Here is a 17,852-nt window from a genome sequence, read left to right as displayed (position 1 = left end):
ACTTGGCTGGCAGTGCAGTCCTATAGGGCGTGCTCAAGTTTTTTGCTTGGATTCAATTGCTCAGTTTAACTGCCACTCACTCGTCAGGCAAAAGCCGATTGGTCGGCTCGTAGAATCGTCATCAGTCATACACGTTCGTGGTGTTCGAGGACCGGAGCTTTTATGTTTACATAAAATTACACTAAAATGCTCCTAGAATAGGAAAACGCTGTTAACATTGTGTTGTTGATTTTCTGTCCATTGATGCACGGCGGAAATAGGAAATCTGCAAAACAGCTGGAGGGATAAACACGCCAGGAGAGGTAAGCTAACCCAGTTAGCATCAACACAATTGAATAAAGCTCACTCGTTTCTGCATTTCATAAATCTTTTGTTTATGTGTCCCTGCATGTACTTTTTAAGACAACTAAAACGCGGCGTGCGTATTCATTTTTTTCCGACCAGAAAGGGACACAATGATCTGTTTTTTCTTCGCATACGTGTGTTGCGCGCCGTTTAGAGGTCTTGCAGGAATTGTGGTTGTTGGAGTGTTGTTACTCATAGCGACCATTTTCATGTGTTACGAATATAAACATAAACGAAAAATACAGCTTTTTTCCTTGTCAGATAGATGCCAGTTAAAGTGCCGAATTAAAAGCCATGGTGTCCGCATGACAGGTTGTGTTTACATATCCTAAACAGAATAATTTATATATTTACAGAAATGCTACTTTGCCCGTGTATTGTATATTTGCAACAATATTTTACAATCACAGGGAACTTGCACTGCAAATGTGGCTCAGCCAGAGTAGCTTCTGAAGTTGCATTTAAATATGTTGTTTAATGCTGCTCAGAAGTAGCATGAATGCATTTCCACAAACTACTGTTTACTTGCATAATACAGTTTTGCTTGTTTATGGCATTAATACCTCACCCTTGAAAGATTGTGAACTATAGAATGGTCTGTAGTTTTCTCTATAGGTATTAAAAAATCGGTAGTTTGTGCAGCGGGAAAAAAAGGTGCTGCTTGAATGGAGATTATGGAAAAATAGGGCTGAAGGCAAAAAGTAGGAAACTTGATACAGTAGGTGTGGAAAAAAAATACAGAAGTACAATCAGGGGGAAAAAAAAGCTTTTGTTAAAAATCTGTAATTAAATATCTTATTGCAGGAAACACAAAATATTATACATGTTATACATTATTTTTATACGTGTAAATAGCTAAATTAAATGGCAGGAAATAAATACCAGTGGTTAGAGAGGACGTATGCTACCACTAACATTAGTTTCTATCAATAACATTAGATCTTCTGCATATGACATTTTACATTTATGCACTAGCTTTGCCCAGCTGCAATTTAATCGGTGAATGTATGGAATTAAGAGGAAATTAAAAAAAAAATCTAAGTATGTTACACATTATTTCTACCAACATTGTAATAATACAAAGCTAGCTGATAAACTTAACCTTTAACCCTTTAAGATCCTGTGGCAAAGTTATTTGTTTTGTGATTCCTGCTGTGACATGTTAACACCGTCTTCCCTTTCTTTCAGAGTTATGGAGGTGGGCGCCAGTTTGGCCTCAGGCATGGAGATGGAGTTGGATCCAGAGTTGGAGGAGGAGCTAGGGGTGTCTTTGGACGAGCTGCGCAAGTGGATCGAGGAGCAGGTGGACAGCAGCGAAGCTGTGCAGCAGAGGAAAGCTCAGCTTGAGCAGCTGCAGGATTGGGTTGAGCAGAGGGAGAAGGAGGTCGCCGATATGGATGCTCTTTGCTGTAATGCTTCCGAGTGAGTTTAAAGTGTGAGAGTGATGATGCATGGAGATCAACACAATACAGCTCGTAGACACTGAGGTACAGATAATTACCGCTATTTGCAATGCGTAGTACAAATAGAAGAACAACCTGCTATTTTAAGTGTAAATAGAATTTATAACTAAATGGCATATTATAATTAGCAAATAGCCACTCCCAACAAAAATACAACACAAGTTGTAATTTTCTACTAAATCAATAACAAGCCTATACTACTTTTGATAATACGATTGATTATCCAAAAGCCACCATTTTGTTAACTAAAAATTTTACATTTCTAAATTCCGGAGGACAAAGTTCATAGACCTGTCTGTTTTCAAAGGTCTGTGGTTCAGTGCGAAGCTCTAGTGAAGGAAGTGTACAATAATATGGGTCTAGTGTATCGTGAGAGCAGCTCTGAGGATGAGGCAGGAGGCGGAGCAAACCCTTCTGAGGTCATTGAAATTGATGACGACGACGACGACGATGTCATTGCTGTGGGATGCGGTAAGTTAAAAGCTGTGTTTTGTTTATTTAGCCATTTCATTTTCTAGATGTAAAATATGAGCAGTAACAGTGTGAATGCCTTTCACAGTGGTTCCTCCCAAGAAGGTGGTTACTCCAGCCAAGGACTCGGCGGTAAGAGAAATGTGTCCTTCGTATCATTTGACAAACCAGTAGTGAAGTTTAACCATGTTTGACCCTTTTTTTTTTTGTGGGCAAACCCAAAAGAAGTTCCCATGACGGTGAAAGATTTTCCCACACAGATTGAATTTGACTAACACAAAGCTGCTTGGTTTGCCATTGACTTCTGTGTGAGCTCGCTTTATTGACAAGACCGTGTAATTCATCACGGACCTTTTTTACAATAGTTTCACTAATGTGATTTCACCTTAATGTTGTATTGTTTCCTTTTCTGTGTTGTGTGTCTGTGCTGCATTTAAAGTTTAAGGAGGCTTCAGCTGCTCTTCAAAGAACATCTCAGCAGGTGCAGAACCTGGCCCAGTCTGTCAGCAGAACGCCCCAGTCGAGTATCACACCAGCTAAAGCAGTAGCCCCTCCTGCACAATCCCATGGTGCTCTGGCTGTTCCAGCTGTTTTTATGTCCTCAGGCCCAAGGAACGCTCCCACCCAACCAAACCCTAATTTAAAACAGGATGCTATCAAGATCAACATGACACTTTTGGGTAAAAAACGCACCAAGACATGGCATCGTGGGACGCTTGTCGCCATCAAACAAGTGGGTAAGTGCACGCAATTTATCGCCTGTTTTGAACAATCCTCTCATATTGTACATTTCAAGCTGTGTGTGAGTGTGTTTATGTGTGAACTACAAAATTTAATAATAAAAAAGCTTGATTTTTATTCTTTTTGATATCAAAATTTAACAGGGAACAATTTCAAGTATAAGGTGAAGTTTGAGAATAAAGGAAAGAGTCTTCTCTCTGGGAACCACGTGGCATTTGATTACCACCCAACACTGGAGAGACTGTTTGTTGGTGCCCGGGTTGTTGCCAGATACAAGGATGGCAATCAAGTCTGGCTTTATGCAGGCGTAGTTGCTGAGATGCCCAACAGCAAAAACCGTATGAGGTGAGAATAAACAGAAGATGTTAGGACAGTATGGAAGGATAGAATGCATTGATTACTGATTGAATGTTTTTGTAGGTTTCTGATTTTCTTTGATGATGGTTATGCCTCGTATGTGGGCCTACCCGAGCTCTACCCAATCTGCAGACCATGTAAGACTTTTTTTTTTTTTTTCAACCTTTTTGTTTTGCTCTCTTTTAATGTAAAATTAAACACTGCTGATGTTTTTAAGTGACTTAATTTTTTTTTTCGTATCACCTTTCAGATATAACAAATTGAATAAATAATCAGTTAATATCAATAAGTAATAATACATAATGTACTTTACTAGTTCAAAATATGAATAATAAAAAAAAAAGTAATTACGCTTTGACACATTGGATCTTTCTCTATTTTTGTCTCTCTCTCTCTCAATCTGTGTTCAGTAAAAAAGACCTGGGAAGATATTGAGGACGCATCATGCAAAGATTTCATTGAGGAGTACATCACGTCGTATCCCAACAGGCCCATGGTGCTGCTGAAGCCGGGACAAATCATAAAGACGGAATGGGAAGGAACGTGGTGGAAAAGCCGTGTGGAAGAAGTGGATGGCAGCCTTGTCAAAATGCTTTTTCTGGTCAGCTCAGCAGCACGAATAGAAGTGTCTTAGTTAGAGATTTTTTGTTTCATTTGTTGCTTAATTTCTTTGATCGCCCTCATGTTCATATGCAGAGTCGCTGTGTGTTAAATGATGTTTCAACATGAGCAATATTGTTTATTCAATGTTTCAGGATGATAAGCGGAGTGAGTGGATTTATCGGGGCTCTACAAGACTAGAACCCATGTTTAATCTGAAAATGAACACGGCTAACAGTCAAGAGAAGAAAATGGCTGGTCAACAAAGACTGCGGCCTAATATGGGTAACAGATTTCTTTGTGTTTGTCCATATATGTTCGTCTTATGAAAATAAGCCAGTTTTGCAAATAAAAATTTTATGCATGCATAGGCCTGGGAAATATAAACCTACACCTTCACTGTTAACGATATAAAAACAGTTACACCAGCTACAGTTCATCATAGTTTTAAGCTGGTGTGATTTAATACTGTAAGTGACATGAAGACAGCACACGAGAACACATGCTGAAGTGAGTGCTGCGCTTGACTGTAATGATTATAAAATTAAAATGAATATTAGCCATTCAGTCAATGTATATTCTACACATTTTTAGATGTATAGCTACAAATCTCTCTATTTTGTTCATAATTGCTTATGCTATTTGCAACATTATATTTGATTTTGTTAATTTAGATGTTATGCATAATTTTTATAGAACCATCTCATCATACTAAAACTGTTTCTGTGTTGTCAGGAGCATTGAGAACAAAGGGCCCTGTAGTGCAGTACACTAGTGACAACAGTGCTTCTGCGTCTAGTCGGCCTGTAGCCCCACAGATCCCACCGCCTCGTCCAGTGGCTCCCGGACCCCCACAGCCTGTCCGCACTGAGTGCGTGCTTTAAGAGCGATTGTTCTTTCACAATATATCACAATTTACTTAAACATGGTAAACCATTGACCAGGATCATCTCATTCTCCATTTCAGAAGTCCTAGTTTAAAGAGTCAAATGGCCAAAAAGAGCACTGGTCAGGTTGCACTGCAACCTCGTCAGACCGTGACCACTGACCTCCAACCCAAAGCACTGATCGGCACCGTTCAAACTAATACCTCCAGGTTAGTGTGACACCCAATCACACGGTACTCATCACTACTGTGATCTACAGTAGTCAACATTTTGAAGTTGTCCTAAAACTTAAAACCTTTCTTTACTTGGCCTCATTTTGTCTTGGTATCTTAGATTGTCCAACCAATTAAAAATAATACCAGTCATTTAATTCAAATCCTTCAGAAGTACATGTTCACATTGAGTTATCCATCATTGAAGACTGCCTGCTCAACCAGGCAAAAAAAAAAATGAAAGTCAGGGTGTGGTTAAGTGTCATTTATTTGGGAAACACAATGCTTTATATCTTTCTCTTCCTCTGCAGGCTCTTTCTCCTACAGTCTGGACCTGTGCATACATTGACGCCAATCACACCAGCCCCACATACTTTGCAGACAGCTGTGTCAACCTACACAAGTGAGCGTATTCCTCAGGAGCCATCGTACCAGGCTCCGAATGACAGACTCTTCTATCTTACACACAACTGCACTCCGGACTGTCTAAAGCGCATCCGGCCCACCCGCCCCAACCTGCATCGAGGACGCAACCCACTTCTTACTCCATTGCTCTACGAGTTTCGGCGCATGACTGGCCGCAGACGCCTTAACCGCAAGGTTTGTGTGTCTTTGGTTGTAGTAACATTTACTGCTCTTCGGCAAAAAATGTTCACAATACAGTCAGAAGGTAGCTGCGCAATTTGAAGGTTTGAGTGAGGGTAAAAAATTTCTTTGTGTTCAAGTTGGTCACATTGACGAACAAAAAGCTGCTTGGTTGGGCCTTTTTCCTGTCTAACGTGTTTTTAATGGTGGTTTGTCACTAATAAACATACCAACTTATATTTGCCCTCACACAGATGTCATTCCATGTCATCTACAAGTCCCCGTGTGGCTTGAGTCTGAGAAATATGTCGGAAATCCAGCGCTACCTCTTCCAGACACACTGTGACTTCATTTTCTTGGAGATGTTCTGTCTGGACCCTTATGTGCTGGTGGACCGTCGATTCCAACCCCAGAGGCCGTTCTACTTTATCCGGGACATCACGGGCGGTCGTGAAGACATTCCCTTGTCCTGTGTGAATGAGATCGACAACACTCCTCCTCCCAGCGTGGCCTACAGTAAAGAAAGGATCCCAGCAGATGGAGTGTATATTAACACCAGCACAGACTTCCTGGTGGGCTGTGACTGCACTGACGGCTGTAGAGACAAGTTAGTAACGTTGACTGGCTTTCAGCATACACAATAGTGTATGAAAAAAGCTTTATAGTAAAGAAAATAAAATGTAGTTTAGCGTAGCGGTGCACTATTAATTGTTTAAAGATCGCAATCCTAATTCAAACACTCACATGGCCATATTTCTAAATGACAGTGTCTGTGTCTATCAAGTCTTTGACCATTGAAATCTGTGTTTGTACTGTGGCTGACAGAGAGGGCAGTTATCATGTCTGGTGTGAAACAGCTTCACAAAGAGCCTTTTTAATCACACAGTGTTATTTCTGACTTAAGTCATTCATATTATCATAGAAGTACTGGTATAAATGACACCGATATCTGTGGTAGTGAATAAAATTTGTTTGTTGAAAAATGCAGATTCATTCAGTAATGAAACAAGTGAAATATTTGATTGAATCATTAATTTTCTTTTGCAGCTTTTAATAAATTACACATTATTTTGCTTAGTTCAGAATTGTGATCTCTATTCTTAAAAACACGATTCTCCATTTATCCGAAATAATGCTGCTCTAGTTTGGCATATATATTTTAATCTTATTGTGATTGATTAATTGATTCATCCATACATATACCCCTATTTTTAGCTGGGTCTTCCAGTAAAACGAGATTTTTGTGATGGTTGTTTTTTTTTTTTATCCTCATTTAAACATGTCAGTTATGTGGTACAACTAACATGCATAAAAAAAACTTTATTGTATAAAAAGACCACCTGCAGCCCATCACATGTAAAAGTCAAGTCTCAACATTAGATCATCTGACCTTTTTATGTCCAGATTGTATCATGTAAAGAAAATAACATTGCACGTTGACATGAGGGTAAATGGAGAATATTATTACTTCACAACTTTTTCCCTAATTATTGGTTACGTTTTTTCAAACCGTATAAAAATGTACATAAATATGACGACTGCATTTTTAAATATGCATCTCTGTTGTTCTTTGTTGCGTACATTTTTGTTTGTTTGTAGATCCAAGTGTTCGTGTCATCAGCTGACTCTGCAGGCTACAGGGTGTGCGCCAGGTGGGCAGATCAACCCCAACGCTGGATACCATCACAAGAGACTGGAAGAGTGTCTCCCTACAGGGTCTGTGTGATATAACAGTCCTCCATAGTGGCATTATGATTTTGATCTACAGTCAAACCATTCAACTTAATGTGAATTGTTCTGTCTTTCTTTTTTTCCCCCTCTCGTTTGCGTTCTCAGGATCTATGAATGTAATAAGCGCTGCCGCTGTAATCATCAGATGTGCACTAACCGTCTGGTTCAGCACGGTTTACAGGTCCGTCTGCAGCTCTTTAAGACCCAAAACAAGGGCTGGGGCATTCGTTGCCTTGATGACATCGCCAAGGGCTCATTTGTTTGTATCTATGCAGGTAACCCACTCAGAACATGATTTGGACTTTTTAGTTTATTCAAAAGAAGTTTATTAAGTAAGTAAGTAATGATTGATTCTTTCTCTATCAGGTAAAATCCTGACAGATGACTTTGCCGATAAAGAAGGTTTGGAAATGGGTGATGAATACTTTGCCAATCTGGACCACATTGAGAGCGTGGAGAACTTTAAGGAAGGTTACGAGAGTGAAGCCCACTGCTCCGACAGCGAGGGCAGCGGGGTGGACATGAGCAGGGTTAAACTACCTGCTTCCTCCCAACACGGTAAATCCACCACCAAGATGGAGGAGCGTAACAGCAGCACTACCGGCAAAAGTGAGAGACCTATGCACACATCTGACCTTTCTGCTTGTTATAAAAAAGAGTGGATGTAAGGATATCAAATGTTAAACCAAGTACAATAATCAGGAGTCAAAATCATGAGTTTTCCTAACTTTTTAAGTGGCACTTTGGCAATAATCACTTTTACCTAACTGTTCTCTAGGTGATTTAGTGTGAAGTCAGTTCTTCTCAAGTTCACACAGGTCTCCTAACAGGTGTAGTTCATCATGAACATGAACATGAACATTAGTTTATTTAGATTTTTTTACTTAACCCATGTGCGGTCTTTGGGGTGTACACTCATGGTCAATGCAATTTTGTGATTTTTATTTATTTATTTAAAAAAATGAAAGTTTATTATGTTTATTAATGCTTCACATTTGTGTAGTTTTTGTGGGACATCTTGTTTAGGTTTTGGGTAACATTCTAATCAATGTAACATTTTTAAAAAACAGACTTCTTTCATTAGAAAAAGTGCTAAACTTTACATAAGTAATTTTATGGTTATAACTGATTTCATAAGATGCAGATATGAATTCAACTGAATAAAACTTGTGAAAAGATCTTTCAGTTAGTCAAATATCAAATAGTGGAGCTCTGCAGCCATCTACTGGAAAAAGTGAGTTGTTGTTTTTTCATCTTTAAAACCACATTTGCCAAAAGATGGACAAAAATCTAACACTAAACCATGTCAAATGATCCATGTTATCCCCATGAAGGAATGTTTAGAAATGTGGATTTTTATAAAGTGAATTTTACATAAAAAGCTGGGGGGGTAAACTACACATGTGAATTAACATATTAATAAACAGAATAAAATGATTTGTTTACAAAAACTTATTACATTTTGTTGACTTTGAGTGTGACTGTTTTTTTTTTCTTTGTAGATCTAGAAAGTGTTGACCATTTGTACAAAGTCTCATGCCATTTGGAGGAAGATAACTCCAGATAGTTTTTCTGTTTATTTTCTTTGAGTTTAATCACAAGTTCATTATCCTTCAATTATATCCAGCATTATCCAGGTTATAATTTATATAATACTTTTTTTTCCCCTCATTTACTAGGCCAAGATGATTCATCTGAAGACAGTGACGATGACAAAGACGAAGAGTCTAACGAAGATGAGAGTGACAGCTCAGACGACACATTTGTGAAAGACACATATTATTCCACCAGCTCTGTGTGGAGAAGCTACACCACTCGCAGACAGGCCAAAGGAATGAAGGAAGGTGAGCACTGAGACAGGACACTACAGGCCAAGCTCGAGGAGAAGTCTTATAACTTGTCACTAAATTTGTCAAGGACGAGGTCTGAGTAGGATTTTCATGACAGTCAGTATAAATATTATTAAGGGTCATGAAACCCGCTGGTTCAGCATTAGTTAGTTGTCACCACAGTTTTAAAAGATGTCAAAAAAGTGTGAATATTGTGCTGCAGAGGTAAAAGAGAGAAGACAAAACATAGACTACTTTGGTTTCAGACAGGTTCATTTTGCTCCCATTGCGTTAAAAACATAAATGCACAGCCATTTGCACTCTTCAGCATCTATGTATTATCGTCCTTTGCCACATCACAAATTGTGACGTCAACACACTGTAGATTTCAAACCCGGAAAATGAATATTGTGCAAAAAAGCTTCAGATTACCTAGTTTTCTCAAACTTTTAAAATGAATCAATGTTAGCATGACCTTCTATGTTATGCAACACAAACACCTCCGCTAAAGTCCTACAAAAAAAAGTGGTCTGGGGTTTTATGACCTTTTAATAGTAATATCTCATAAAGTGTATATAATTTACATTGATTTGTATTTTTTGTGGCAAATGAACTGTTATTAATAGTCTTTTTTATTATATTCATAAACTATTTTATTGTGGTGATGAAATTTTTATTATTATATTACATGTGTTGCATATTGTTAACTTTCTGCTTTTTATTTTGTGGTGAAATTAATTTGAACATGTTTTTCCTAAATTTACTTTCCCATCATTGTCTTTCTTGGCTGTAGAGAGTCAGGACAGTAAGGACGGACTGAGTGTGTCCACAGGTGAGGAAAGGAAGCCACCTCCGATGCCAGAGGAGACCGGGAAGAGTAAAGTGGCATCTTGGCTCACCAGCCAGTCTTCCACTTCTGCGAATCAGAGCATCAAGGTGGAGGGGGGGATGAAGACCGAGAAGAAGGTGAGTGCAGAACAGTCCTGTTACTCCGGACACACTGCTCTGCACATTTTTTTTTTTATCTCACACACTCATTTGAGTCCCAGGTGCTCTTTCTTAATAAGCTGATGATCTGAATTAAGTATTTAAAAGAATAAAATAAAAAAAAAATGTGCAGAGCTGTTGGTACACAGGAGCAAGTTTGAAAACCACTGGTCTAGTTTTCACACACCCTGTTTGCTTTTCACATGAAATTTCTCTTTGTTCCTCTTTTTCTGTCACTCTTTGATAATCACTGTCTCTCTCTATCATTTACCTCTCATCTTGCACTCTTTTTATGATTTTCTGTCTTTTGTTCAGGATGTAATGACCCTCTCTGACAGCGATGATGTGCAGACTATAAGCTCAGGATCAGATGACAACAAGGAGAGGGAGAAAAAGACTCAGGGTAAAATTGAGGAAAAGGAGAAGTTGCTTGTTTTCCTGTTACATCAGTAGACTTCTTTATGTCAGACTTTTGCTACTTCTCCATCGGATGACTGCATCTGCTTGTAGTAGAGGCGAATGAGCAGAAATCCTTTTTAACCCTTTATGTCCCTACTTCTTTGTTATGAATTAAGTTTTCGTCTGTTGTCATAGTAAAAGGCTATGAAAACCAAACTGGCACAATTAGAAGGGTGAATGATCTTGCGTTCAGCATCATTCAAGTCCCTGTAACAAGGCACTATACAGAACACCGATAGATCTTTCTCTCTCTCAGCTGTGGTGAAGAGGCAGGTGGCGGTAAAGTCCACACGGGGCATAGCTTTGAAGTCCCACAGTCTGATGGTGAAAACAGGAGGAGGGGGTGCAGGAGGAGGAGGGTCAGGCCCATCTCATGGACAGGGAGGTGGGGGGGCCGAAAGTGGCCCTAAAAACACCCGCCAGTTTTTTGATGGGGAGGAATCCTGTTATATCATTGATGCCAAACTGGAGGGCAACCTCGGACGCTACCTCAATGTAAGACACACCCACGTATGATGGACTTACATTAGACATGTACGTGAGTCTAAGGCTAGTTTGCTACTTCTGTGTTTATATCCTATCTTTCTCCGCTGTATTTGTCTCACAGCATAGCTGCAGCCCCAATCTATTCGTCCAGAATGTGTTCGTGGATACTCATGATCTCCGCTTCCCCTGGGTGGCCTTCTTTGCTAGCAAGTGAGTGTAACGCATCTTTTTGTTTTGATTTGTAAATTTAATAATTTTACATGCCAGTCATTGGCTGTTATTAATATTTTAGTTTTTCACATTTAATATTGGTGTCTGTGTGATACTGTCATCTTCTGTTCGCTCAAAGTTAATCTTTAAAAACATGAATAATTTAATAACATATTTATCGCGTTGGTGTGTGTTTATGACTCTGATAGGTTTTTATACATGCAATTTGCTTTGTAGTATAATAGTATAAGTCTTTATAGTGTAATAATTTTTTATATGCGTTAGAGCTGTTATATTTAATATTTAAAGACTACGCTTTATGTAAATGTAGCTGTGGTCTTTGTATTAACCGGTGTGTTTCTACAGGCGCATCCGAGCAGGGACAGAGCTGACGTGGGATTATAATTATGAAGTTGGCAGCGTGGAGGGCAAGGAGCTTCTGTGCTGCTGTGGATCAACAGAATGCAGGGGACGACTGCTGTAACACACACACGCACTAAAGATACCTCCCGTTCTAGATGTGCCAGTGAACACTTATACTGGTCCGCTCTACTGATGAGAACTGAGCAGACTCTGAACAACAAGGAATTTGTTCAGAAACTTACTGAGGTTGTAAAAAAGTGTACGTATGCTTGATTTCAGTTGCCCCGCTTCAGAGTTTTGCCTTAAACCCCCCCGCCACTTCATCTATCATTATGGTTTATGCAATCCTTTCTGTAAACTCCTGGTTCTTTTTTTATACATCAATCTCAATACCCTGTTTTGCTTTTATATATGTAGTTCTAAAAATGAGGATGTTTTTATTTTTTTCATTTTACTTATTGTTTGTGATCGTCTTCGTACGCTTCTGTGTAAATGTGCTTTTGTTGGTCAACAAGTTTATGAAAACAGACAAAATTGTACTTTTGTCGCTATTTGAATTAAAGTTCTACAAAGACCAAAAATGTCATCCGGTGTTGTGAGACTTTGTTCACATGACTTAACATAACAACAGAAGATTTCGTAACGCCAGAGTGTGATGAGTCACGAAATGATCTTTTGGACTACAGCACATTGAAAATGTACTTCATTGGAAATTGGAAAGGAAAAATTAAAAAAGGAAGTCTCTTTCTAAGCTCAGTGGAATTGCTTAAAGAAGTGAAACTGGTTCACACAAAAGTCTTTAGAGTGAGGGACGTGTCCCATTCAACAAAAGCCAAGACTCTACAGGAAATGTGAACTACTGGGGTTGTAACGAAAACTCTCTGTGACTTCCTGCAGATTGTGCTCTAAGTGACTTCAATGAGTGAGTGAAAAGACAAGCTAGAAGTGAAATCGATTTGAATTTCAATTAACATTTGTAAGTGAAACAACTCTTCTCAGTTATACACTTGTCATTGCGTTACTGAATAGCAGGATTTAAACATGCAATTGGTCAGATTTGAGGAAGTTAACAATCCCAGGAGGGGCTTATAACTGTTTAGTTGCGATCGTATAATGAAGACAAGCCGACTGAAATTGATAATAAAATGGCTGATGAGCGTCAAATGAGTCTGCTGGGACTGATAATCCTCTCTTCATTTCTCACAGGTAAACTATCTATTTCTCTACAACACATGCTATTACAAATCGTTGTGTAGTTGAATTAGTCTGGTTGGAAAAAAGTTATCAGTTTAATGTTGCAGTTTTTCATTGTGTGATTTCGGAGTTGTGCTGCTTACTTTACATCAGTTGTTCCAAACCTTCACGTTTTCAATGTGTCCTTTATCAAACACACCTGATTTATAGCACCTAAAATGTATGTGTCAAAGGAAAGATGCAAAATGTTGAGGGGCCTCCAGAAATGTGGTTGGAAACTTATCTGTGTTATTCCTGAAAGCACTAAAACTGGACATAGTGGCACGTGCAGAAATATAATTCATAGTTCCTTTCATATTAGGAAAATGTTAATGATTTGAACAATTCCTCTCTTATAAGAGAGTTTATTCTCCATGGCGTGCTATTTGCCTTAAGCAAGGATATTTTTATTTTAAATATTTTGCTTTGTCTGCCAGTGTGTTTATTTTTCCAGGGACCTGTGAAATGGATAACAGCGTGTTTCATAGTTCTGGTGAAAATGTCCGTCTGCCCTGTAATAATGCTCTTTCTGACTGTACATCAACTACTTGGACCTACAGCAGACAATCAAAGACAGTTGAACTGATTGCTGGAGGAATAAAGAAGAAAGACATAGAGAGACACGAGAGACTGAGTCTGGGCTCTGACTGCTCTCTAAACATCAAAAAAGTCACAAAAGAAGATCATGGATTTTACAACTGCCAACAATATGTGAATAGCCCACCAAGTGATGCACCTGTTTATCTGCATGTTCTCTATGGTCAGTGTTTATGTCATTTCAACACATATGATAATATATTAAAAGTGTGAAGATTGTCATTTCTGTCTTATTTTCTGTTTCAGTCTCTTCATCATCGTCTCAGTCTGAGATCAGTCCAGGCAGCTCTGTGACTCTCTTCTGTCAGTTGTTTTATGATAAAGTCTCTTGTGATGCTTTGGTCCGTACTGAAGGAGTTCAGCTGATCTGGGTGAATGAGGCCGGTGTGAATCTTCAGACAGACCCCAGATATAAGATATCATTCTCCCCAGAACACTGCTACAGCTCTCTGACTACAAAACTCCTGAGTGAAGATCTCAACAGAGAGTGGAGATGTCAGGTTACTCAGAGAAATCAAGTGAGGACCACAGCTCCATACACTCTCAAACATGCAGGTGAGGAGACTTTTTAAACATTATTTTAAAATAACCTCACAATATCAATGATATTATCAGAACAAACTATAATACTAGTGTAAAAGAGGCTTTTGCTTGCCCATCTTTCATATATCTTTCATTCTCCACAGATCCCTCAACAGACCCATCAGAGTCTCAAGAACATGGTACATGATTATGATAATTAGGCCACATGACATTTATCTGACATAATAATGATACCAATTCTATATGGCTGATTCCAGACCTAAACTCTCTTTAAACTATAACTGTCAAAAAATATAAAAAAAACGGATGCTGCATTTCATGATAGTATTAGTCTGTCTGTAGTTTTGAGTTTGAATGCATTTGCAAAACAATAGCAAAATGCAAAAAAGTATCAAGAGCAAAAAACCACAGGAAATAAACCAAGTCAGGGGTAGGGGTACTTGGTAACTCAACACAGGCAGCTAAGAAAAAAGAGCAAGAGAGCATAAAGGAACAAGGAAACACTCATTACAGATGGTTTCTGCGCATGACTATGCCTGGCTGTCCTCTCTCCTTTAGCGACCGTGATTGTGAGCTCAGCCGTGGCTGCTGTGTTGGCTTTTGCTCTTGTTGCTGTTTTCTGCGTGATCCGTAAAAAAAGAGCTGGTAAATGCTTATATTTCCTCCTTTGTGCAATAACACACAAACATAATCAGATCTCGCTTTATCGTGAACAATCAACCGTCATTTTGGGATTGTGTAAATCATAGCAACATATGGATTATATCGAACCATGAAGTATTAAAACAGACATTTATTCCTGCGGAGATACAGTTATCAAGTTAAAAGAATCTTTTTCCATCATTCATTTCAGTGGGGCAACCGATTCTTATTTGAGTGTGATAAGCATTGCAGACATTCTGTGTTTTGCATATCTGTTGAATCGTTACATAAACGCTTTGCATTTTATAGGTAATAAAAAAGGCACTGGCAGCTCTGTGGTGAATTCGGTAATGGCAGTTGTTTGCATGCAATTACTGTATTTTAAGTTCAGTAAAATGTATAATTCATGCAATTACTAATAACTGCTTGTTATCATAAGGTCAAAGATAGTAATGAACATAAAGGGACCTATGAAACCATCAACATGTCCGATCCTACTATGCCAGACACCAGTGTGAGTTAATGGTATTATGTGTCTATTTGTATTTCCTACAGTGCAATTTACTGTACTGTCAGAAATCTAATTTTCTCATTTGCCATGTTTCTATTGATGTTTAGGAACAGACAGATGATGTGACCTATTCTGAGGTGACTGCTTCTAGTAAAAACCCAGTGCAAGTGCGCTACGTGAGTAGATAGACACGGCACCCACGCATTCACTTGATCTTGTTCAGAGAAAATACGTCCACCTGCTGTGTAGCTCTGACTTTGCAAATAAATGAAGCTTTAACAAGAAGTAGGCTAATAACAGCTGTGGGTTGAAATGTACACACTGACTGAGAAAATGATGTTCTTTCAGAATGATTCTGATCATACGGTGACGTACGCTGCCATCGAAAGAAGAGAACATTAACCTCAAGATGGACCTTACGCCACCACCTCCACCACTCACAAATAAGATTTTGAGATTCATTGTACAGCTGTGCTCATAGGTTTACATAACCCTTGCGAAATATGCAAAACGTTAATAATTTTAACAAAATAAGAGGGATCAGGACAGTTGCATGTTGTTGTTTATTTAATACTATTCTGAGTAAACTATTTCACATAAGAAAAATATTAATATATTCTCCACAAGACAAAATAATAACTGAATTGGTAAAAAATTACCCCATTCATAAGTTTACATACCCTTAAATCTTAATATTGTGTTTTGTTTCCTGGATGATCCACAACTGTCTTTCTGTTATAGGATAGTTGTCCATCGGTGCCTTGTTGGTCCTGCTGTTCTTTAGAAAAAACCTAAAGCTCCTGCGCATTATGCAAGGGTGCATATCTGAACCCTTTCCAACACTGACTGTATGATTATAAGATCAATCTTTTCACACTGGGGACAATTCAGGGACTATTATGTAAGGTGAAAACATTCACTGATGCTCAAGAAGGCAACACTATGCATAAAGAGCTATGGGGTGAAAACTTTTGGATGTTCAATGGATGATAAATTGTACTTATTTAGTCTTCTGGAAAACATTTAAGTATGTATGTAGCTTCTTAAGTGCTGTACCAAATAAAAAAATGTGACCTTTAAACTAAATGAAAAAATCATCCTGTTCAAAACTTTTCACCCCTAGCTCTTAATGCATTGTGCATAATTGCATGAAGAGTTTTCAGAACTTTGTCAAATCATGTGACTGTTCTGTGTGAGAACCAGTGTGCGGCTCTGCCTTACTTTGGCCACACTGCTTCAACCGACAAACATAGAAGTGATGATCTGTGAACTCAGTTTAGACCAAATAGCAAGCTTTTAGCAAGCTAATCTGCTCTCAATGGCTCAGCTGTAAAAGTTGGTGAGGATCTGGACACTTGAGCTAGACTTAGAGTCTACATGTGAATTGTTATCACTGGATGTCTTTCATTTCCTAATAAATTCAGCACGCTCTGTAATGAAATGCTGCTTAAAGTCGCAATGCCTTCTGCAGCGTTTGTTAGGTAAAGTTCATTTTTTTGGATAAATTAATGTTAGTTAATATATAATGACAAAGAAATGAACAATGATCAACATTAAAGTACTCAAAATCAACCTATATAAATATCTTAAATATCTGTTTTTTTGTTGTTGCCAAATGCGATTTTGATATTCTGAAATGTCATATATCTGAATTATAATAAATTCTCTGTAGCTGATACAGAGAAAACATCATTTGCCATTCACATCACTCGCCTGTGTTTTGCATAGAAATTTGTTTACATTTGAATGTAATGGATGGAGTCCATTGGATAAACTCTATAAACTAATTCTAAATGTGTTTGTCATTTGCTCAAAACATCATGATTCATGTCCATATTAAACTGTTAATATGTGTGCAGTCAGTGTTTTGATGAAAACGGGTGATGTCCGTGGAGCTGGAACTGTTTGAAATTTAGATTTTTTTTTTTTTAATTCATATAGACATATCTTTTTAGCAAAGCATACTCGTAAAGATTAACATAAAACTATGCTACAGTACATCGTGATTCCCAATAGTATGAATGGCCGCTACTCTAATTATCCTTTTGTCTCCACCTCGGGATGTATATCCCGAGGCATCTAGTTACCGAGCCTCTCCAGTGGACCCAGTGAGGAGATGACCTTCCTGCGATGACGTCGAGGAAAACTCAACCTTCTGTCTGGACTAATTCTATCTTGAACTTTCTGCATTGTAATTCATCCTGCTATTTTGTAACGCATCCTGCTGTGTAGTGACTTGCTTTGTCTATGGAATGATTTGCTTTTGTTATATAATAATTTGCTTTTGTGAAGCTGCTTTGGAACAATAGCCATTGTAAAAAGCGCTATACAAATAAACTTGAATTGAATTGAATTGAATATATTTTAACTTAATTGGATATTCAAATTATATGAACTCATTTTCAAATTGCACTGATATGTACATCAACTCTGCTCCTTCTATTCTCATTTCCTGTTTGAGGGCTATGTAACTCAAGGCCCTCCATATGCTTGATGTGAAGTATTGCCAGATTACCTGCCTTACTGAGCATTCTACCTGTTATTCCTGTTTGCGGTTCCTGTATGATTTCTGCCTGTTTTCCTGTTTATTGATTCCCGGA

General features: G+C 38.3%; 2 protein-coding genes across 4 annotated transcripts; both read left to right on the top strand.

Annotated features, from left to right (window-relative positions):
• The first annotated feature begins 93 nt into the window (after nt 1-93).
• Nucleotides 94-12,312, top strand: setdb1b (SET domain bifurcated histone lysine methyltransferase 1b). 2 transcript variants are annotated; one of them, XM_043261381.1, is made up of 22 exons: nt 94-302; nt 1,534-1,767; nt 2,116-2,279; nt 2,368-2,411; nt 2,719-3,016; nt 3,164-3,365; nt 3,441-3,514; nt 3,788-3,978; nt 4,133-4,262; nt 4,716-4,848; nt 4,945-5,073; nt 5,388-5,676; nt 5,916-6,268; nt 7,261-7,377; nt 7,498-7,667; nt 7,759-8,001; nt 9,072-9,236; nt 10,015-10,187; nt 10,524-10,611; nt 10,924-11,162; nt 11,275-11,363; nt 11,730-12,312. In XM_043261381.1, exons 2-22 carry the CDS (start codon nt 1,538-1,540, stop codon nt 11,845-11,847), a joined length of 3,639 nt encoding a protein of 1,212 aa, XP_043117316.1. In that variant the 5' UTR covers nt 94-302; nt 1,534-1,537; the 3' UTR covers nt 11,848-12,312. The 2 variants fall into 2 exon arrangements, with proteins under 2 accessions (XP_043117316.1, XP_043117315.1); XM_043261380.1 differs by having other exon boundaries at nt 4,713-4,848.
• Nucleotides 12,313-12,416: 104 nt separating this feature from the next.
• Nucleotides 12,417-16,944, top strand: LOC122360165. 2 transcript variants are annotated; one of them, XM_043260548.1, is made up of 9 exons: nt 12,420-12,932; nt 13,414-13,719; nt 13,803-14,111; nt 14,243-14,278; nt 14,658-14,744; nt 15,051-15,088; nt 15,181-15,255; nt 15,360-15,428; nt 15,601-16,944. In XM_043260548.1, exons 1-9 carry the CDS (start codon nt 12,872-12,874, stop codon nt 15,652-15,654), a joined length of 1,035 nt encoding a protein of 344 aa, XP_043116483.1. In that variant the 5' UTR covers nt 12,420-12,871; the 3' UTR covers nt 15,655-16,944. The 2 variants fall into 2 exon arrangements, with proteins under 2 accessions (XP_043116484.1, XP_043116483.1); XM_043260549.1 differs by lacking the exon at nt 14,658-14,744 and having other exon boundaries at nt 12,417-12,932.
• Nucleotides 16,945-17,852: the final 908 nt, after the last annotated feature.

This window comes from Puntigrus tetrazona, chromosome 16 (genome assembly GCF_018831695.1).
Source record: "Puntigrus tetrazona isolate hp1 chromosome 16, ASM1883169v1, whole genome shotgun sequence".
Lineage (NCBI taxonomy): Eukaryota > Metazoa > Chordata > Actinopteri > Cypriniformes > Cyprinidae > Puntigrus > Puntigrus tetrazona.
The sequence above is the reverse complement of the archived record's forward strand: the minus strand, read 5'-3'. Positions and strand labels throughout refer to the sequence as shown.

Coding starts and splice junctions, on each gene's coding strand:
- setdb1b (XM_043261380.1), top strand. CDS start 1,538: ATGGAGGTGGGCGCCAGTTTGGCCTCAGGCATGGAGATGGAGTTGGAT. Junction 2,412..2,718: donor CTCCAGCCAAGGACTCGGCG/GTAAGAGAAATG, acceptor CTGCATTTAAAG/TTTAAGGAGGCTTCAGCTGC. Junction 10,188..10,523: donor GGATGAAGACCGAGAAGAAG/GTGAGTGCAGAA, acceptor TCTTTTGTTCAG/GATGTAATGACCCTCTCTGA.
- LOC122360165 (XM_043260548.1), top strand. CDS start 12,872: ATGGCTGATGAGCGTCAAATGAGTCTGCTGGGACTGATAATCCTCTCT. Junction 14,745..15,050: donor GATCCGTAAAAAAAGAGCTG/GTAAATGCTTAT, acceptor TGCATTTTATAG/GTAATAAAAAAGGCACTGGC. Junction 15,429..15,600: donor ACCCAGTGCAAGTGCGCTAC/GTGAGTAGATAG, acceptor ATGTTCTTTCAG/AATGATTCTGATCATACGGT.